Here is a 21,032-nt window from a genome sequence, read left to right as displayed (position 1 = left end):
ACTTACTGAACTTTCTACATGGATACTAGAATTTGGAGGACTCTGGTAAGAGTACCTGTGTTGCAAAACAACCTAAAAATGAGGCAAGACCAGTATCTAGACAAATTTCCTCATCTCTTGCAAAGCTCTGACAGTATCTTTTTTTTTTTTTTTTTTTAAGATTTTATTTATTTATTCATGAGAGACAGAGAGAGAGAGAGGCAGGCTCCATACAGGGCGCCTGATGTGGGACTCGATCCTAGGTCTCCAGGATCAGGCCCTGGGCTAAAGGCGGCGCTAAACTGCTGAGCCACCCGGGCTGCCCGCTCTGACGGTATCTTAAGGCTAATCATTGGTCAGCATGCTGCTAATTTATTTTTCCAAAATAAGTGTAGTGACCAGGAAGCACAAGTTTTGCTTTGTTTCTAATTGTGATAGGAAGAGGTTCACTGTTCCTCAACTCTCATCCCTCCCCTAGCCCTGATCCATGACCTCTGCCAAAAGAATGAGCCAAATCAAATAGCAGCTGCCCAAGAGATCTCTGCAGGAAAATTGTCTCCAAATCTGTTAAAGGCAGAAGGTGGAGACCAAAACTGTGAGCCTGGTAAAATGTGTGGGTACTCATTTGCATTAATATTATTATTAAACACTTCTATGAACTGTGGCCATTCTCTTCTGTTTCACTTACAAGCAAACTGTTGTCCAAAGCAAAGGACTCTGCAGGTAAGACACACAAGCCCTTTGTAAAAATAAGATGGTCAAGCATAGTCTTAAGTTGCATTTTTAAACAAAACTCTCAGCTATTTTTGGACTATGTCATTACAAATCTTGGCTTTGGGGTAGATTATACAGGCTATGAAATCATGTCTACTAAGAGTGGTTATTTATCTGCCCCACTTATTACCATACAAAATCATTGGGAAATGTCTGCTCTTTGGGGGGGTTCATTTTCTTCTCAAGTTGAAAGCATTATTTTGTCCGTGGCTGATTTCAAGGCAAACATTTTTGATCTATTCCTCCAGCTTGGTGTGGCAATGTATTGTTTTCTGTCAGAGCCAAGCCAATATAAGTTGATATCAGGCAAGCCATGCCCAGCTCAAAACCCAAGTGTTTGTGTTTTGGTTTCCGGAATCTTCAGATGCGGCAGGAAAATTTTAATCATTCACCTCCATCCAGTGGATGTTTGTAAATGTCTTGCTGTCCATTTTGTCAATGAACAGGCAGCCCTGCAAGTGGTCCATCTCGTGCTGGATGATACGGGCTGCCCATCCGCTGGCCTGCCACACCACCTGCTCCCCTTCGGGGTCCAGCCCTGCAAAGTAAGTTACAGCCTGGGTAAGGATATGCTTAACTGGGTCATTTTTAATTTCCTTACCTTTTCCCTGCCTCTGGCTGTTCCTGTTCACAAGAGGCAACATCAGAAAGGAACGTAGACAGCAGCCCCTGTCCTTCCCAGAAAAGATGCCTCAACTCTGCCCACTGCCAAGCACTCCATGCGGTTCTAATGCTGACAGGTTGCAGGACTTACTAATGGGTCTGAGGGGAGAAAGGATCTTCCTAAGGTGCTTCATTTCTCAACAGTCCTCCCATTTCTGAAGTCCTGCTGATTTACTTCAGTTTCTCAAAGTATTTCTACTTGGTACAGTGGAAGATAAAGGGATACCGTTTACTTTCTGACCTGGACCAAGCGGCTTACTCAAGAGGAACAATCCTCTCAACTCCGGCAACAAATCCCATTCCACAAAACATCCTGTGGTGCGACGAACCGGGAATGGCTTATCACCCTGGGCCGGGCAAGGCTGGGCCCCACTTCCGCCCTTCCACCAAGAGGGATCCAAATGGTTAAACAGTAAATGTGCGTGAGACAGCAAGTGAGAGGGCACAGGGCAGGGGACCTGGTGGGAGGTAACATCGAAACTAGCCCACCTTCCCAGCCCAAGCTACACACCACAGACGAGCTGGCTCTGCTGTCCCCAGCCTCCATCCCCATAGGTCAGTCGTGAGTCACATCCACTCCAGGGGCCTGCACTTCCACAGGTCTGCACCTTAACCGGAGCTTTCCGAAAACTTGCCCGAGACCCGAGGTCGCCGCCTCCCTGGGCTGGGGTAGAGGCGCACGCGTTTGCCCAGCCACCCCAAGGCCACCGCCACTACCCCCTCTTCCCCGGCACCTGAGATCTGCACGGCCTGGAAGCGGGGCACGCAGGCCAGGAAGCCGGCGACGCTCTCGCAGCCCTCAGGGAAGGTGACCCGGCGGCTGTCCAGCACCCGCAGGCTGGGGTTCACCACCACGCGCAGGGGGAAGGGCTCCATCTGGCGGGCCTCGCGGAGGCGCGGCGCGCAGGCGCGGAAGAGCGCCTCGGGGAACTCGAAGGCCAGCACCTGCAGCGGCACCCCGAGCTGGGGGGCGCTCAGGCCCACGCAGTGCCGGCGCCGCATCACCTGGACCAGCCTCTGCACCAGCCGCTGCAGTTGGGGGCCCGCCAGCTGCGCCGGCTCCACCGGGGCCGCCACGGTCCGCAGCACCGGGTCCCCGACCTGGCACACGTGTGGGTACGGCGGCTCGGGCGCGCCCCGCACCAGGCGGCGCACGTAGCGCCAGTACGACCGCTGGCGCGCCGGACCCTCGAGGCCGTCCCGGGCGGGCGCGGAGCTGCAGGCCCGGCCGCCGCCGCGCGCCGCTCCCCATGCCCACGGCGGGGCCCGCGCCCGCAGCAGCCCAGCCCCCATCGCAGTCGCCCAGCCGCCGCCGCGGCCCTCCCCGGCCCCCGTAGGTCGGCGCTCCCGCCGCGGGGGACGTCGGGACGCGCAGATCGCGCGCGCCTTCCGGGACGCCGAGCGCAGCCCGCCTCCGTGACGTCACAGCCTCACTGCGAATTCCGTTTTTTTTTTTTTTAAGATTTTATTTATTCACGGCAGATGGAGAGAGGCAGAGACACGGGCAGAGGGAGAAGCAGGCTCCATGCAGGGAGCCCAACGTGGGACTCGATCCCGGGTCTCCAGGATCACACCCTGGGCCAAAGGCAGCGCTAAACCGCTGAGCGGAATTCGGTTTCTTACTGTATAATCAGCCTCGTGTAGGTGGGACCCAGAGGTTCCCCCTCTCATTCGTTGTCAGCCTCCCCCCGGGGCTGCCCCGTGCCCCGCGAGGCCCGCCTCACCTCCCCGCGGACGCCGCGGGGGGCAGGGGTGCGGGTGAGGTGTCCCCGTCCAGCGCCTCCGCCGAGCCCGCGGGCTCCTGCGCACCGTCAGGGTGACTTGCGGCCGTGGCCTCCGGGCCCGGGCCCGACTCGGCGGGGGGTGCCAGGGCGGGGGGCGCCGGCACCAGCTCCTTGTCCTCCAGACAGAGGACCAGCTCTCTCTTCGGCAGGAGGAAGGCCAGAGGCTCCTGGACTGCGGCGAGGTTCACGTGTCCAAGGTTTCCGTACTTGGAGAGCTGAGCGGGTGGAACGCCTAACCCAGGGGGCAGAGAAAGTGAAACAGAATAACGTTTCAGTAAATTTAAATGCTGATGTGTCCCAGGGAAAAATGTGACGGACACAATTTCGGTATATTCCACACAGTAAACACGCGAGGCTGAAGGTAATCCGGAACAGCACAGTGGAGGGTGGCCTCCCCGAGCCTGTATGACTGTGTGTGTGACCCAGTGACTGCCCTGCTGGGAGCCCTGTACCCCCGCCCTGGCTTCGAGAGGTGGCACAGGGAAGGGAAGGCAGACTGGGAAAAAGCTTTTTAAAACACCTTCTCTGGACATTTCATATAAATAGAATCATACAACATGTGGCTCTTTTGTGCTTCCTCCACTTAGCCAGATACACACGTGTTGTATTATTTCATCGATCCGAAATGTCCAGAAAAGGCAAATCTGTTGTAACCGAAAGCACATTAGTGGTCCCCAGGGGCTAAGAGTGGGCCTTGGAGAGTGACTACACTGGGCTGGAGGGAGCTTTCTGGGGTGATGGAAATGTTCTAAAATTGGATGGTGGTAATGCTGTATATATATGTCTCTATATAAAAAAACAATTTTACAAATTGGGTGAATTGGGCAGCCCCGGTGGCCCAGCGGTTTAGCGACGCCTACAGCTCAGGGCATGATCCTGGAGACCTGGGATCGAGTCCCACGTCAGGCTCCCTGCATGGGGCCTGCTTCTCCCTCCACCTGTGTCTCTGCCTCTCTCTCTCTCTCCTCTCTGTGTATTCTCATGAATAAATAAATAAAATCTTAAAAAAAAAAAAAACCAAATTGGGTGAATTATTTAGTATGTGAATTATATCAATAAAAGTAGTTTTAAAAGATCTTTCCCCTCCTTTCTCTTACCTAAGGTCTGTGCTATTTGAGCTGGTGGAAAAAGGACTTGGAGACAGCGATTTAAATAAGGAACAAGGTCTTCCAGGAAGACAGTGCAGAACTGGACAAAGAGCTCCTGCTCCCCGGTGCTGAAAGCAGCCTCTTCTGCCCGGTGAAAGGCCAGGATCACTTTGGTTACCTAGAAGATGGGGGCACCATGAGGAAAGTCACACCAAACAGTACCCTGCATTACTGTCTTGTTTAGATTTAGAACTGTGGCCGCTCCCCACAATTCTGTCACTTGTCTGTTGTGTTTCTGACCCAAACCCAACTTGTTCCATTACTGGCACACTTATCAATTCCTGTGCAAGAGCAGCAAGAGTTTCTTGATTCCTACATGAGCTGGACCAGAACTATACTGGATCCAGAAAAATGAAGCAAAACCATAAAAGGTTTCTCCTGAGTAAGGCCTCTGAGGTTCCAGGAGGCTAGACTGTTAGAAAATTATAAAAGAACACAGAAAAGAAGTTCCCATGATGGGGGACATACAAATTACAGAGCAATCTAACTGACATTATAGACGGGTATCCTAGTGACAGAGTTAAGAACATAGACCCTCTCGGGGTATGCTACACTTCCTGGTTCAAGTCCTGGCTGTGCCACTTGGTTCTGTGACTTGCAAGAAATTAAACACTTCATGCCCTCTGTTCCTCAGTTTCCTTATCTATAGAGTGGGGCCTGCAACAGGATCTAATCTTAGGGTTGCGAGGATCAAGTCTTAATAGGTATAAAGTATGATGAACACAACCTGGCGTGGAATAAATTCTATATAAGTTATATATATAATATAAATTACCAATCCCTGAATTTCAATGACTACAAAGTTTCAATGCTCATGCTTTCTTCCTCTTACAGGAGGCTATTAACAGATTTTTGGTTTTTGTTTTTGTTTTTTTTTTTGAGTAACACAAGTGGGAAAGTTTATTAAAGCAAAAAGTACACTCTTGAGATATGAGAGTGACCAAGCTCAAGAGAAAGAGATCTGGGCCCAGAAAGATTTTATATAACCACGTCACAACTGCCACCTGGCTGACGGCAATTATAAGATGCCATAAGTTGTAAGAAGCATCCCAATATCTAAAGGTTTAAAAATGTAAAGATGTGCAGGATATCAATAGTTGTATTTCTTAGGTCTGTAGAATTCTAAGATGGTTCTTATGACTCCCATCCCCTTGTATCCACTCCTTTGTGTAATCCCTTCCCTTGATTAGAGGCAGAATGTGTAGCTTGTTTCTAACTCATATAAAATCCAAAGGTGAAGGATTTTGCAGATGTAATTAAAGCCCCTAATCGGTTGACTTTGAATTAATCAAGGGATATCCTTGGACCCAACTTAATCAGATGAGCTTCTTAAAAAAAGGGTTAAGGACTTCCCTAAAAGAAGAGACTCACAGAGAAGAACTGTTCTCCATTGGCATTTTAAGAATCAGCCACACTGGGGATCCCTGGGTGGCGCAGCGGTTTAGCGCCTGCCTTTGGCCCAGGGAGCAATCCTGGAGACCCAGGATCAAATTCCACGTCGGGCTCCCTGTGCATGGAGCCTGCTTCTCCCTCTGCCTATGTCTCTGCCTCTCTCTCTCTCTCTGTGTGACTATCATAAATAAATAAAAAATTAAAAAAAAAAAAAAAAGAATCAGCCACACTGTGAACTGCCTATGGAGTGAGGTGACTTCTAAGACCTGAGGGCCTTAAACCTACAACAGCAAAGAAGAGAAACTTGCCAACGTGAATGAGCTTGAAAGGGGACCCCAAGCTTCAGATGAGACTGCAGCCTGGCCAACACCTTGACTGTAACCTTGTGAGATCATAAGCAGAGGACTCAGGACTCCCAATCCAAAGAAACTAGAAGATGATAAATGTATGTTGTTTTAGGCTGCTATGTTTGTGGGAGTTTGTTATGTAGCAGTAGAAAACTAATACACTACTGAATCATTATTACAGGTGAGCCACTTCATGAATTGTTCTAGGTCCCATGATGGGGGACTAACCAGAGCTTCTCAATCAGAAAAATCTCCAAAACCCCACTAAGCCTCAGTCTGCAACCACCTATCACATGGACTGGTTTATTTTTTGCTAAAGTCTGGCCACCTGTTACCAAAGAAAGCCCCAACAGAGAGCCAGCAGTATGTGCTCACCTTGGCAAGGGCATCCTCCAGGACCCTCGTCACATCCTGTGCCAGGGCCACAGGGCAGCAGAGGCGCAGATCATTGAAGGCAACCAGAATATTGTTGAGGAAGCAGGCAAGGGGTGGGAAGTCTAAGAGTACCATGGGTGGCTGCAGGGTCCCCGGCTGAGTGACTGGCACGGCAGCAGGCAGGTTACTGCTGCCCAGGATGGCGGGAGCGGAGATGAGGGTGTAGGAATTCATTTCATCCTGGAACTTCTCCACTGCCTCCTGAATTGCCTTCTGAAAAGTGCTGATGGCTACCCGCTGGAAAACAGGAGCCAACTGGCCCCGGAAATCAACCCCCACCCGGCTGAAGGACAGCCCAAAGTACATGCACTGACCCAGCAGAGAGTCTAGACGACCACCTATCCCCCTGTGAAGGTCGGTCTCCAGCACCTGCAGGAATTGTGACACTCTCTGTAGCACCCAGCCATAGAAGATGGCACTCTCATCCACAGTGTGCTCACTTGAGACAGGGGGCAACAATGGGTCCTCGTCTGAGAATATGGCACGGTACTGAGTGATGATATCGAACAGATGGACACGGCAGGCCTCAATGGTTTTTGTGATGTGAAAATAGGGATCATCATTGGGGATGGCAGTCAGGATGGAACGGAGCCAAGCATCTCGGGCCTGAAGAAACTTCACCCTCAACTCAGCCTCCGTGAAGATATCCATGCACCGCAGGAAGCCAATGACACGGAGGCAGGCAGGGAGCTGGATGTTGGTCCTTAGTTGCTGGATCAGCTGGCTCAGCATCAGCTGCATGGACTGGCGCACTTCGTTCACAATGCCCTGACAATATAGGGGCTCAGTCACACCACACTGGGAAAGACACTTCCGAGACCCCAGTCCACTACCCTGAATAGTGATCAGCATGCCCACTGCTTTCTGGATACATGAAGACATAGCTGATGTTACAGGCTAACCAACAAAGATCTCATCTGCTGTGGCCAGCTGGAATTATTCACTGTGGCCTACAGGCCGTTTGGTTCTCCTCCCTCACCTGCTCCCCAATACTGTCCTCTTGCTCACTGCAATCCAGTCGCACTGGCTGTCTTTATTTTTCTTTCCTTTTTTTCCCTTCTATCTTTGTATTCCTTAAACACTCCCAACTTGTTCCCTCCTCAGTCTGCTATACTTGTTCCTTTCACTTTCTGGTTTGCTTTTTCCCCACATCTTCGTATGGCCGGCTCCCTCTCATCTGGGTCTCATCTCTCCAGCAGAACCTTTCCTGACCACTCTACCTGGGGTACCTCACCCTAGTCTTCTACCCATTCCCTAGTTTATTTTCTTTAGACACTTACCATTTATCAAATGTCAGCTTACATTCATGAAAGCTAGGGCCTTGTCTGCTTTTGTCTCATTGTCTCCCCAGCACCTAGGTCAGTGTCTGGCAGGTGATTACTACTTATCACTTGCATGAATGAATCATGTTCAAGCCTGCCTGGATGGCAGAAACCAATATGAAACATGCAAAGTTTCCCTAAGTTTTCCGCCTGAAGGTTCAGTGATGACCACAGAATTACTGATTATAAGAACATGAGTTCCAGTCCTCTGGGGGCAATCTGGCTACCTGGATGACAGGGATGGAGGAGTACTTCCTTTCCAGTCGTCGTACATAGGCTGCGAGCTCCAGGGCCTCTTCATAATAGCTGTTCCGGACACAGGTATCCATTAGCTGAGGAATCTCCAGGATTTCCAGGATTTCTGTGTGCCGGTTTAGAGTCAGGGTGTTCATCCGGCGGTTGGAGCTGATCTCCTCAGCCTCTTTCACAAAGTTTCTAGTGAACAAGAGAATATTGGTCGCTCACTGCTCTACATCCAAAACTTAGCTACAATTACCAAGCATTTACCGCGAACTATGATTTAATCTTCACACCAAACCTGTGATGTAAGTACTATTTATTACCCTTGAGGCAGTTTTAATCCCAGAGAGGCTAGGCAGCTTGTCCCAGAGCACACAACTAACGATAAAAATATGTGAACCCGGATCTGCCACTTAACTGGCAGTGGCAAGGTACTCAAGCTCTCTGAACTTTTTCCTCATTGGTAAAATAGTACTAGCACCCACCTCATAAGGATGGGAGGATTAAATAAGATGATGTATATAGCATCAGCCGCCGGGCTGGGGGCGCGGGCGTGGGGAGCCACCGCAAGGCCGCTAGGGAGGCCAGCGGCCGACTTCCGCTTTAACACAGAACCTGACGCACAGTAAATGTTAATCTTAGCTACTTTTTTTGTGATCACTAACCAGCTCAGAAGCTACAACCTTACCCTCAAGTTCCCTCAATCTCTTAGGCTGCTGTTCAACTTTTATTTCCAGTCTTCACTTCTCCGTAATTGCAGAGACCTGCTTTATGAGGTCCCCCCACCTATTCCGGAGGAAATATCCCAGGACTCAAAACTTGAACTTTTATCGTTAAAGGCTGAAAAGCAGAATTAATGATAACAGGCTAAGGATCTAGAGAGGCAGAATGTGGCTTTAAAAGGAGAGACTTCGGGGATGCCTGGGTGGCTCAGCGGTTTAGCACCTGCCTTCAGCCCAGGGTGTGATCCTGGAGACCGGGGATCGGGTCCCACGTCGGGCTCCCTGCGTGGAGCCTGCTTCTCTCCTGTCTCTGCCTGTGTGTGTGTGTGTGTGTGTGTCACGAATAAATAAGTAAAATCTAAATAAATAAGTAAAAGGAGAGACTTTTTTGATAACTGCTACTGCTCCAGGCGCAAAGACTTTGTGGTCAGCCTCCCGTCCGTGAAAGTCTGGGCCGCCTGCGTGTGGACCACGGCGGGGACGTGCAGGGTCAGCTACGTCCGGCCCAGTGGAGGTGCTTTGCGCGGCTGCTCTCGTACGACGGTCCCGCGGGGCGGGACGTGCTGCGGCTCCCCATTCCGACTTGGAAGCTTACAGCCGTGCCCTCGGCTGTCCAACGTCCTCATACACGAAATGGGCATAACTGCACCTACCTTGAACGCAGGCGCGCGGTTTAAAGGAATTTTTAAAACGCTCGGGGAGAGCCCGCCCCGGGGGAAGCGCTAGCGGAGCGTCAGCTACTCCGATGGCTACAAGCCCCGAGGGCCGGGCCCGCCGCACCTGCAGCTCTGCTGGAAGCCCGGCAGGCGGCCGAGCAGGCGGCCGAGGGACGACTCCACGTCGCCGAAGAGGCGGTGGATGCGCTCGGTGCACTCGGCGCCGCGGATGAAGGTCTTGTAGTTGGCGAAGGCCAGGTCGCGCGTCTGCTGCAGCAGCTGCGCTCGCTCCTCCGCCAGGCGCTCGGGCTCGCGCCGCAGCCGCTCCAGCCCCGAGCCGCTCAACTCCCGGAGGTAGCGGCCCACGTCGGGGCGCTCCCGCCACTGGGCCTCGGGGAAGCGGTCCCGGAACAGCGACGCCAGGAGCCCCTCATCCTCCACCTCCCCGAGAGCCGCTGCGGCGGCCGTCAGCGCGGCCGAGGCCGTGGCTGGCGAAGCGACCGTGGCCGGCGCCGCCATCTTCCGGCAGCAGCGTCACTTCCCCTCCGGCCCGGCGGGGGCGCTGGCTCGGAGCCTGGGGCCGGAAGCGGCCCGGGGGGCGCGTCCGCCCGGCTCTCCTCCCCGGCGGGCCGGCGGGCCGGGGCGCGGGCGCGGGGAGCGGCGGCCGACTTCCGCTTCCGGCCCCGGGGCCGGCTGATCCGGCGCTGCGACCCGGCGGCAACATGCGGCCTCTGACTGAAGAGGAGACCCGCGTGATGTTTGAGAAGATGGCGAAATAGTAAGGGCGCGCGGAGGGGCAGGGAGATGCGTGCGTGGCCGGGAAGGGCGTGGGGGAGCGGGGCGCTGACCGCAGGGCCCCGTTTGCCTTCAGCATCGGCGAGAATCTCCAGCTGCTGGTGGACAGGCCGGACGGCACGTACTGTTTCAGGCTGCACAACGACCGCGTGTACTACGTGAGGTGAGGCGGCGCGGCCGGGCGCAGCGGGCCGGGAGGACGCGCCCCCCGCCGCCCTCGTCGACGCCTCCTTCCCCCTCACCCCTTCAGTGAGAAGATCCTGAAGTTGGCCGCCAACATCTCTGGGGACAAGCTGGTGTCGCTGGGGACCTGCTTCGGGAAATTCACCAAGAGTCACAGATTCCGGTTACACATCACAGCTCTGGACTACCTCGCACCCTATGCCAAGGTGTGTGGGGTGGCACCGCGTCGGCCCTGGGGAGGAAGGAGTCCGCGGTGAGGGCCTCGTCGGAGGGCGGGTCCTCGGGCAGCTTTCCGCCGCGGGCCCCGGCAGTGCGGGTCGGTGCCGGCAAGCGGAGGGGTTGCCGGGCTTGGCTTGCTGCGTGCGCCTGGCGGGGCTGCGGCTGGGACGCCTGAGGCCGCCCCGCTGCAGTTGGGGCCAGCGGAGGAGGAACGCCGGGGCAGACGGCTCCCCAGAAAAGCAAATCGGTGTCTTTGGCGAGAGCCTGGTGGGATCCGGAAAAAGAGCTCGTAACTAGTCCGTGAGTCGCAGAGTTGAAGAGCCGCCTGGCAGGTCTGTTGAGGGAGTGAACCATTTGAGATGACCCGACCATCCCTCTTTCTTCTCCTAAGATGCTTTCAGGAAATCAGCCCCAAATTCAGCAGCTGGCTTATCTGCAGGGATACGGCAGTTCGCTTTTTAAGGTCTCTTGGATTTAATCGTTTTGTTTTGTTTTGTTAGTATAAAGTGTGGATAAAGCCTGGAGCAGAGCAGTCTTTCCTGTATGGGAACCATGTGTTGAAATCGGGACTGGGTCGAATCACTGAAAATACTTGCCAGTACCAGGGAGTGGTGGTGTACTCCATGGCAGACGTCCCTTTGGTGAGTAGAGATGGTAGCTGTTATAAAAACCGAGCATCTTTTTAATCAAGAAGGATGTATATTCAATCTGTGCGCTTCAGAGACTAAATTCTCAGCACCTTTCGAATTTCTTAAAGAACTATATATTTTTGATCGTTTCTTGATTATTTCTATCCCTCATTGCGTGCCTTTTGAATGACTCGAGTCAATCAGTGTCTCTTCTTTTGAATCCCAGGGTTTTGGGGTGGCAGCAAAGTCTACACAAGACTGCAGGAAAGTAGACCCCATGGCGATTGTGGTATTTCATCAAGCAGACATTGGGGAATATGTGCGGCATGAAGAGACATTGACTTAAAACGAAATCATCGCAAGGACTTATGGCTGTGTGGAAGGGCCTAGCTTTGTTTCCTGTGTCTGTGTAGGCTCCATCATCATGTTGAATTTTGTCAACACTGACTTCTTCAGGGACTTCTTAGTTTAATATTCTCACTATTACGGACGATGCAGGTTGGATTCTTACACGGAAATGGCTCAAAAATCGTGTTTCAGATCTTTGTGACTAAAAAGAATACTGTGTTTTATATTTGAATCGAGGGCTGCTTGTTTTGAGTAACAGGTTCTAAGTCATTCGAGCCGAGGACAAGAATAGCTAGCTTATTGTTATCTGTGATAACACTATTTTCCAAACTCATGATAAGACCACAATAGATTTTCTTCATTATTTTTTAATTCCATGAAAGTTAGATACTGCCATATTAGAATGGTAGGTCACATGTGAGATTTTACAAATGAAATTTGGATAAAGTAATTTAATTTTTTCTGCTAATTTTCTATATAGTAGATGCTGTGTGGTGTGCCAGAAAACCTTGGATTCAAACCCCAGTTCTGACACCTAGCAGCTGTATGACTTTGGAGGCATCATTAAACTTTGATAAGCTTATTTTTTTTTTCTTTCAAAAAACAGCTTTAACCATCTACCTAAGAATGGTTTTTAGAATTACAAATCATGTTTATAAAGCACTTAGCCCGGTGCCTGGCTCATGTTACATATTAAATGGAAAGAATTACTTTTATATTGCATGTACTGGATATTTCTGTTACTAAGGATACTAAGGATAGGGTCTCATGAGTATAGTTTGATTATATATTTTGGTTCTTATTCTTTTCCTTAGATGTTTATGGTCCTAGGCTAATGTTATTTTCATCACCATGATTTCTTAAAATGTAATTTCCCTTACAAACCTTTACTTACCTGACTGGACTAGACAGAAAGCGCTAATCAGACACTGAAATAATTCAGCTCCTCTATCCTTGCCCATGCCTGCCAAAATTATTTTTGAAATTATTAAAATGTTTTTTAAAAATTGAAAAATTCTACCAAGTTTTAAGAAACTGCCTGTATTTAAAACATTTCTTTAAATACATTGCCTTTTTTCCTGCTTATTTTAAATTCCAAAGGTGACATCTCTAAAAATAAAATTTTCAAATACAAAAAAAAAACCCATGTTTTTGTATGCAATATGTAAACTGAGATTTATATGTTTTTGTCCCATTTTTTTTCAACTCTTCTCCCTCCCAAGGTTCTGTTTAACCCTCTAGATAGACTTAGTAAAGGTTAAGGGACTGCTGCATGAAGAATAGTATTTTGATGGTAGCATTTAGTACACACTTTAGTAATAGCTAATATCAAAAGTTGCACATTATTTTATTGCCATCTCGAGGCAAATTGGAGAGGAAAGGAAAGTAATAGACTAAGATGTTCTAACAAGATAAATTGATTTTTTTTCCAATAACTTTATAAAGCTCATTTGACTGAAGCTTTGACAAAGCTTCTGCCCCAGAAGAAAAGAGCTAGGGTGCTGTAGTCATTGTGGCTTAGCATCTTGGCTTTTTTGTGTCTGTAGTCTTTGGGACATTGAAGAGACGCTTCAAGAAATACAGCTGCAGGATTCCAGAAAGAACAATAACAAGGCTCTGAGCTGTTGACCACCAGTTCACATAGTTATAGTTTGATTGGAGAAGGAAAAAGTCAGCCATCTTCCTCATGCGGGCAAAGTTGTAGTATCGCCACATGTGAAAGATATTGTTCTGCACCTTCCATGTACTCTCCTGTGGTACAGAAAATGAGATTTTTTAAAAAAGATTTTATTTATTTATTAGAGACAGAGAGAGAGGCAGAGGGAGAAGCAGGCTCCATGCAGGAAGCCTGACGTGGGACTTGATCCTGGGTCTCCAGGATCAGGCCCTGTGCTAAAGACGGCACTAAACCGCTGAGCCACCTGGGCTGCCCACAAAATGAAAAAAAATTTTTTAAAGATTTTATTTATTCATTCATGAGAGAGAGAGAGAGAGGCAGAGACACAGGGGAGGGAGAGGGAGAAGCAGGCTCCATGCAGGAAGCCCGACACGGGACTCAATCCTGGGACTCCAGGATCATGCCCTGGGCCAAAAGCAGGTGCTAAACCACTGAGCCACCCAGGGATCCCCATGAAAAAAATTTTTAAAGATTATTTATTCATGAGAGACACAGGGATAGAGAGAGGCAGAGACACAGGCAGAGGGAGAAGCAGGCTCCATGCAGGGAGCCAACCGGCTGAGCCACCTGGGTTGCTCCAGAAAATGAAAAAAAAAAAAAGAGTCCTCCTTGTCTCCCAGCTAGTCTCACCTGGGTGCTCACAAGCACTAATCTAAGTTATCTGATAGTTGAGTATCTTACTCATAATTTTATGATATGTAATAAGTTGGTTATTGTAGTTAATAAAGCTGGTTTTGCTGTATATGAAAAAAGGTCTTTAGTTTAAAAGGACATGATTTTATAATGAAAAATTTCAGTGCTGAAACCAGAAAGCTCTTACCAGAGTATTTCTAGATTTAGACACGTACTCCGTACATCGTTGCCATTCCAGTGATGTCTTCTGTTCTTTGTGTATGGTAGAAGATGAGGGCCTGCAAGCTTCTTATTAAAGGACCAGACAGTCAATATTTTAGGCTTTGCAGGCAAGCAGTCTCTGTTGCAACTACCGAACTCTGCTACTGTTAGCACAAAAGCAGTCATGTGTAACTGTCAAATGAGCAGAGCTGTGTTTCAGTGAAACTTCACTTACAGAAACAAACAATGGGCTTTTGTGCATTGAAAAATACTCTCGAGAAAGTGAAAAGACATTCCACAGAATGGAGAAAATGTCTGCAAATCAGTTACCTGATAAGAGACATATCCAGAATATATAAAAAAACTTACAACTCAATAAAAAGACAACCCAATTTAAAAATGAGTAAAGGTTTTGAAGAGTTCTCCAAAGAAGATCTACGAATGGTCAAAAAACATAAGACGCAAAGCAAAACAAAACAAAACAAAAAACACTCAATGTCCTTAGCCATTAGGGAGACCATTCAAAACCGCAAAGTACAACTCCACAGCCAGTAGGATGGCTGTAATAAAAGAGACAGTGGTGACGTGTTGGCGAAAATGTAGAGAAATTGAAACCATCAGATACTGCTGGTGGGGGGATCCCTGGGTGGCTCAGCGGTTTGGCGCCTGCCTTTGGCCCAGGGCGCAATCCTGGGGTCCCGGGATCAAGTCCCGCATCAGGCTCCTGGCATGGAGCCTGCTTCTCCCTCTGCCTGTGTCTCTGCCTCTCTCTCTGTGTGTGTCTATCATAAATAAATAAATCTTTAAAAAAAAAAAAAAAAAAGATACTGCTGGTGGGAGTGTAAAATGGTTTAGCCACTGGGAAACAGCAGTTACAGTTAAAACAGAGATACTATGACCCACCAGATTATACCACTTCTTGGTCTACATGTACACACAAAAACTTCATGGGTATGTGTTATTCATAATAGCCAAAAAGTGGACAACCCAAATGTCTACCAGCTCATGAATGGATAAGCAAAATGTGGTATAGTCCTAGAAGAGAATATTACCCATAAAAGGAAATGAAATACTAACAGATGCTACAATATGGATCAACCTTGACAAGACCAAGTGGAAGGAGCCAGAAACAAAGGCCACATTGTATGATTTCACTTGTACAATGTACAGAATAGGCAAATTTATAGAAACAAAGTTAATTAATGAAGGATTGCCCAGGACTAGGGGGGTGGGGGAAGGAAGAATGACTAATGGGTATGGAGTTCTTTTTGGGGTAATGAAACTATTCTATTTTTTAAAATATTTATTTATTCATAGAGATGCAGAGAGAGAGAGGCAGAGACACAGGCAGAGGGAGAAGCAGGCACCATGCAGAGAGAGCCTGACGTGGGACTTGATCCAGGGTCTCCAGGATCACGCCCTGGACTGCAGGCGGCACTAAACCGCTGCGCCACCGGGGCTGCCCTGAAACTATTCTAGAATTAGATGCTGGCGATAGTTGCAAGACCTTGGGAATATACTAAAAACCACAGAATTGCACATTTTAAAATGGTGAATTCTATGTTAATCAGGCAGTGTGCCAGATGTGGTTTGTGTGCCATAGTTTGCCAACGTCTGTTATAAAACAAGTGAGGAATTTGAAGAGCTCCGAGTTCCAAAAGGCTTTAGATCCCCATGCTTATTTGGTTTCTTCCCCAAATGAGCCTTCACTCAGATGATATTATGGATTTCCAAGGGTGTTTCCACAGATGTTTCTCCTATAAAATAGTTACCTCAATTGCATCCAGAGTATCATTCAGCCGCTTTCTTTCATTCTTCTGTTTGTGGTCCATCTCAGGCCCCTCATAGAAGACTCCAAAATTGAGGTACACTTGCACAGAACCAAAGTGGTTTTGCTGATTTTTTAGACAAAGCTGATAAAAACCTGTAGGAATCCCTAGATCATTACTAAATCTCCAGCCTTTGTTGATCTACCACCCTCTAGATTTCCCTGGAGATACTTGTTTACCAGTATTAAAGGTACTACTGTTGTACCTTATTTTTACTTAGGAAGTACAAAGATCCAGTTTTTGATGTGGAAGACCTTAAATGATCTTCCATGAAACTTATTTTACTAAGTATGTTACAATATTGTCTTGCTAAATAGTAGTAACTTAGTTCTATAAATTAGTAAATTTGTAAATAAATTTAAGCAAGTTAGTTCTATACTAGGTTGGAAACCATGTTTTCTCCAGGTTTTTCAACTTATGTTTCTCACATCTATTGAAGCTCTTCTGCTTAGCAAAATGAGTTGAAATTAAGAGCATGGTGTTTGCCTGCTTCTTGTACTTCATTAGAGCTGGGGGATGCCATCTTGAATTTGAAATGAGAAAAAAATGATGTGAAAAGCTATCCTGCCGGAGTAATTTCTACAAGGTGGTTTGTACAGGAACTGATGGTTTAGGATATGTACAAGGGCTGGCTCTTAACTGGGGTTGCTACCTGTGTGTGTGTGGGAGTGGGGCAGAGTGGGATTAGAAAGGTTTGGCCCCATATTTGATTGTCGAAATGACTGGAAGGCACTACTGGCATGAAGGGGCCAAAGATGCTAAATATCCTAGAGTGTTGAATATTCTGTGCTACACAATGAAGGATTGTTTTATGCCCTGGTTGAGAAACATTGTCTTTTTCCCGTACACCTGGTTCCTGGTTGGTAGAGAGGGCAATTAAAACTACCCCGTGCTGGGGACATCTGGGTGGCTCAACTGGTTAAGGATTTGCCTTCAGCTTGGGGCATGATCCTGGAGTCCCGCTGCGCTACGGGCTCCCTGCTCAGTGGAGAGTCTACTTCTCCCTTTCCTTCAGCCCCTTCCCTAGTTTGTGCTCTGTCTTGGGGGAACGGGGCGTCGGACCAAACAAAACTGACCCATGCTGTCCAAGGTGGGGACAGACTCCATCTGGCTATAGAAATTTCCTGTGACTGGAGAAGTGCTTTGTTGTAGAGGTGTAGGTATTTTCATGGCTATGCATTTCCTTTCATTCTGAGTCTGCTGTTTAGTAACTGGCTCAAGTATTCTGATAACTAGAAATGCTATCCTGTGAATACATTTGTCAGTTGGAATTCTGTATTATAAGTGGGTCTGTTTTGGTGACTTTCTCATAACCTGATCACTTGGAGACAATGAGATAAAAATTGAGCTTCTGGACCCTGGAGGCCCTGCCCCAATCTGCCAGTAGACTGCCTGCTGCTTAATGTCCTCTGCCACCAGTAATCTCCAGGAAAGATTTGATGTTGATGTTGAAGGCTGGTTTTTGGTGTTCAAGGCTGTTTAGTCCCCCTACCATTTGATCATCCCTGTGTGAAAAAGCCAGAGCTTTTACATCTCAGGTACTTAAGTAATTTCAGTACTTTCCTCATTCTTGACCCAGTTTCAAAGAAACTTAATGACTATTACAGTAGCTGTGGTGATGAAAACAGACCTGTCTCTTTGGTAGAGAAGTTAATCTGGCCCCGAACATTCTGAGAGGAGTCTATGAGGAAACCCTGTGGCGTATGTGCAGTGGCAGCAATATGCCGGTCATGTGACATTCCCACTGTCCGCTGCACCTGCCAAGACAAATTAAAGGGGGAGAAAAGCCCCTGTTGCATCACCAGGAAGCTAACTGGTAAGATTGACATTCTTGATCATCAGCACAGTGCTTCTCCATCAGAGATGGCACCACCCAGTTCTCTCTGGGAATTTGGATTGAGACAACAGAGGTGCTGGGTGGAGGGGAGATAGCAATCCTGAACATTCTCTGTTAAAAACAGTACTGCAAGACAAACTGCCCAAAATGCCAGGAACACTCCTGTTAAGACCTGTCTCAGAATGTACATCTGGTGTGTATGGATCGATATGTATGTCTTTGGCTATAGAATTCTTGATTGCACCTGCTTGGTTTTGACGCCTTGGTGGAGTCCCAGACCTGGCCTTACTTGCTACTTGACAGCAAATAAATAAGGCATTTGGTAGGCACTCGTCCCCAAGCTGGGTCTTGATAAGCCCAGGCTACAGTGAGCTGACGAGTAGCTACTGTTCTTATAAATTCAGGAATAAGAAATTTCTCTAATAAGCTAACTTAAAATACGCTTTGACTTACAGTGGAGTGGAACAAGATCAATATAGTCTATTACTATGTAAACAAACTTTAGAAAGCTACAAGTTTTCTAAGATAACAAAGGAAATGAACAACTGCTGACTCTACTGCTGAGTCCACCATCCTTGGGCACTGTGGTGAAAGACCAACAGATGGATAAATGTACTTGGCCTGGAAACAGGCAACTTGAAAACATTTACATTTCTGAAGAAAAAGAGAAACCCTGAGCCAGTGATTCTTTAGTAAAGCAGAAGGGTAAATGTTGCTTCCCCAATCCCATACACTGAAATCTCAGGGTCTGTTGCCAAAGGCCATGTTAAGTTTTCATTTGACTTTGTACCATATCCACATTGTTTCAGTATTTTAAAAAAATAGATTCTCTCCCCTCTCATCTCCAAATCTGAGTTAATATATGATCACCTTTCCAGGAAGAGGCAGTCTGTTTGTCCCATGGCTTTGAGCACACCTTCATTGCCTCCAGAAGTCAAGCCATATGTTCTAGTGATTATTCATCCAAAAAGAGTTTCTATCTGAATGCAAGTCCATTTCACTATGAGGTAGGGCATCACAGCATAAGACAACCAGAATCTTGTATTTGAATAAAACCTGACCCACTTTTACAAAAGGAAAGAAGCAAAAAAACAAGTCCCCAGTATGGCCAGGGGAGCCCATGTACTCACCTCATAACTGAAATAGAAATAGCCAGTCTGGCGGGCAAATTGCCAGAAGCATTCTGTGCCTCCTGGAGGGATCATGATGGCAAAGTCAGATCTATCCGCTCCATCAAAAAGCAGCTGGTCCCCAGAGCCACTGAGGGGTTCTGTCTTCTGGCTCCTAGCAGAAGTCACTAGGTTCAAAACTACCAGTCCAGCTCCAAAAAGCAAAGGGAACATGCTGTTTTCTGGAGACTCCTCTGCAGGTGAACTGCTTGCAGTCTAGTGAAACCAAGTAGTTTGGACAATTGCTAGGGTAATTATTAACGTATAAGTCACACTTAGGCCAATTTCAGGGCCACACATGGATATTCCCATGCTTGGCTCACAGGAGGAGCTTTCGTTTTTACCTCAAAAACTCAGTGGCTTCCCAAACCTACCTCATGGGTGCTAGAGAGGATCTACTTCAGAAGAGGCACTTCTGTCATTCCTGTGGGCTATCCTGTGTCAGTTCTTCTTTCTTGGGAATAAACACTGGGTAAGTTTATTTACAACCATCTGAATATTCGGACGTTTACCTGGAGATTTGTTTCCCCTATTCACATCAAGTTGCTAGATGATACCTGTTGCTCTGATAAGACATGTGGGGCAAAACTATTTCAACAAATTTTTTTCTGCACAGTGCTAGATCTTAGCAAAAAGCACAGCACAGATGTGTGTGCAAAAATTTTAATGGACAAATAAAATGAGCAAGAGGCAGCGGTCAAACTCCTCCACTGATAATCCTCATTCTACTTTTCCTCTAAAAACACACTTAAAGACTATATTGTTCAAACCCTCAATCCTTCCTCTTTTATTTATGACTTCTTCACTCACAGCAGCAAAAAGGCTCATTGAACACCGACTTCATGGCTGGCTTTAAGCTAAGAGATTTACTTGCTTCCTATGTGTTCTCACAACAGCACTGGGAGGGAGGTACCATCATCTACTGCCTTAGAGCTAAGGAAATGAACATCCAGAGATTCCGAAGGCTGCTCACTGTCCCAGAGGCATAGCTGGTGCAGCCAGGGCCCCCAGTGAATCTCACATTCTACCCTACCAGGACAGTGTTTCTGTCCGCCTCTGAGTGCTGACAGTACCTAAATGTTTTTATTTCAGCCATAATCTTAAAAAAACAAAAACAGCATTAGCACCTTTTAACCAAGTCAGAATTCATTGCATTGATTCCCGAGTAGTTATACCTTAAGTGTTACAAGCTACTACGCAAAGACGACTTTATAATTGTGTTCAGTTCTAGCAAAGGCCATGTGACATCATAGTACTCTGCAGGCACAGTGGCTCTACAACAGTCTTGCTAAGGTGAGGGTGGGAGAGACTAGGATCACTTCTCAATGCATAGGCACCCCCCCGCACCCCCATCCACATCCTATCACTGCTACAGTCTTAACATTACCCATGTCATGAGCAGTGACTTAGATTCAGCAAAACAATAATCAATTCACAGTACATTTTATAGTTCTATAAAAGCTGTAGGCATAGTTTTATGTTGGCACACATTTCAGGAATACTATAATAAAAATATCCCTGAAGTTATGTTAACAAGTATTAATGGACTTATACATTTCTCAATTTGAGAAACACTGGGAAGGATAGATATCCTGCTTCCCTAAATGTATCACTTCCCTAAATGTAACATCACTCTTCTACTTAGAGAGCATGGTCTAGTAATACGAGTGGAGGAGATAAAAGCTTCTGGGTCCTAACCCCATTTAGAGGAAGACCACAACTAGTTGCAATCAGATCAAGAGAGATCTGGGTCTCACTTTTTCACTGTAACTTCATTTGGGGTTAACTGGTTGAAAATCAGTAGTACCAAATTCCAAAACATGTAAATAGATAATAAAGCTGTACAAAATTTCTAACTTGTAGCTACAGGATGAATTTTAAAACTGTAGCATTTCTTTATACTTTGCCTTTCACTCACTCAAAAGTGAGAGAGGGGGAATTTTGTCCCCAAAATTTTATATGAAGGGGAAGGACAAATCCAATACAGTCTGACATCAGCTTCTTATAACATAGTAAACATGGTTCAGCAAAGCTTGTTCAACATTTTGC

General features: G+C 47.4%; 3 protein-coding genes across 7 annotated transcripts; 1 reads left to right on the top strand and 2 right to left on the bottom strand.

Moving 5' to 3' along the window:
• Positions 1–754: 754 nt before the first annotated feature.
• Positions 755–10,082, bottom strand: COG8 (component of oligomeric golgi complex 8). 3 transcript variants are annotated; one of them, XM_041771954.1, is made up of 6 exons: positions 9,587–10,078; positions 8,072–8,279; positions 6,463–7,290; positions 4,298–4,466; positions 3,259–3,432; positions 755–1,291 (listed from the first exon to the last, which is right to left on the bottom strand). In XM_041771954.1, exons 1-6 carry the CDS (start codon positions 9,979–9,981, stop codon positions 1,134–1,136), a joined length of 1,932 nt encoding a protein of 643 aa, XP_041627888.1. In that variant the 5' UTR covers positions 9,982–10,078; the 3' UTR covers positions 755–1,133. The 3 variants fall into 3 exon arrangements, with proteins under 3 accessions (XP_041627888.1, XP_041627889.1, XP_041627887.1); XM_041771953.1 differs by lacking the exon at positions 755–1,291 and having other exon boundaries at positions 2,902–3,432; positions 9,587–10,079; XM_041771955.1 differs by lacking the exons at positions 3,259–3,432; positions 4,298–4,466 and having other exon boundaries at positions 9,587–10,082.
• A 5-nt stretch (positions 10,083–10,087) lies between these two features.
• Positions 10,088–12,352, top strand: NIP7 (nucleolar pre-rRNA processing protein NIP7). Its single transcript, XM_041771966.1, has 5 exons — positions 10,088–10,240; positions 10,334–10,420; positions 10,508–10,646; positions 11,160–11,300; positions 11,515–12,352. The coding sequence occupies exons 1-5, from the start codon at positions 10,185–10,187 to the stop codon at positions 11,632–11,634; spliced, it is 543 nt and encodes a 180-aa protein (XP_041627900.1). The 5' UTR covers positions 10,088–10,184; the 3' UTR covers positions 11,635–12,352.
• A 616-nt stretch (positions 12,353–12,968) lies between these two features.
• TMED6 (transmembrane p24 trafficking protein 6) lies at positions 12,969–20,926 on the bottom strand. Of its 3 annotated transcripts, none has more exons than XM_041771963.1 (5): positions 18,945–20,926; positions 17,608–17,734; positions 15,921–16,072; positions 14,135–14,340; positions 13,255–13,388 (listed from the first exon to the last, which is right to left on the bottom strand). In XM_041771963.1, the coding sequence occupies exons 1-5, from the start codon at positions 19,155–19,157 to the stop codon at positions 13,322–13,324; spliced, it is 765 nt and encodes a 254-aa protein (XP_041627897.1). In that variant the 5' UTR covers positions 19,158–20,926; the 3' UTR covers positions 13,255–13,321. The 3 variants fall into 3 exon arrangements, with proteins under 3 accessions (XP_041627898.1, XP_041627897.1, XP_041627899.1); XM_041771965.1 differs by having other exon boundaries at positions 14,135–14,235; XM_041771964.1 differs by lacking the exon at positions 14,135–14,340 and having other exon boundaries at positions 12,969–13,388.
• Positions 20,927–21,032: the final 106 nt, after the last annotated feature.

Source organism: Vulpes lagopus, chromosome 10 (genome assembly GCF_018345385.1).
Source record: "Vulpes lagopus strain Blue_001 chromosome 10, ASM1834538v1, whole genome shotgun sequence".
Classification (NCBI taxonomy): Eukaryota; Metazoa; Chordata; class Mammalia; order Carnivora; family Canidae; genus Vulpes; species Vulpes lagopus.
This window is presented reverse-complemented; position numbering and strand designations above follow the sequence as displayed.

Bases quoted from the DNA above. Each gene is read 5' to 3' on its own strand.
- COG8 (XM_041771954.1), bottom strand. From the start codon at position 9,981: ATGGCGGCGCCGGCCACGGTCGCTTCGCCAGCCACGGCCTCGGCCGCG. The intron at 4,467-6,462 runs GTGAGCACATAC...CCCATCTTCTAG, and splicing joins TGGAGGATGCCCTTGCCAAG to GTAACCAAAGTGATCCTGGC. The intron at 1,292-3,258 runs GCCCGGAGGCCA...CTTACTTTGCAG, and splicing joins CCCCGCCGAGTCGGGCCCGG to GGCTGGACCCCGAAGGGGAG.
- TMED6 (XM_041771963.1), bottom strand. From the start codon at position 19,157: ATGTTCCCTTTGCTTTTTGGAGCTGGACTGGTAGTTTTGAACCTAGTG. The intron at 14,341-15,920 runs GTAACTATTTTA...CTCATTTGACAG, and splicing joins ATACTCTGGATGCAATTGAG to TTACACATGACTGCTTTTGT. The intron at 13,389-14,134 runs GTAAGAGCTTTC...TCTGTACCACAG, and splicing joins CTAAATCTAGAAATACTCTG to GAGAGTACATGGAAGGTGCA.
- NIP7 (XM_041771966.1), top strand. From the start codon at position 10,185: ATGCGGCCTCTGACTGAAGAGGAGACCCGCGTGATGTTTGAGAAGATG. The intron at 10,241-10,333 runs GTAAGGGCGCGC...GTTTGCCTTCAG, and splicing joins TTTGAGAAGATGGCGAAATA to CATCGGCGAGAATCTCCAGC. The intron at 11,301-11,514 runs GTGAGTAGAGAT...TTTGAATCCCAG, and splicing joins CCATGGCAGACGTCCCTTTG to GGTTTTGGGGTGGCAGCAAA.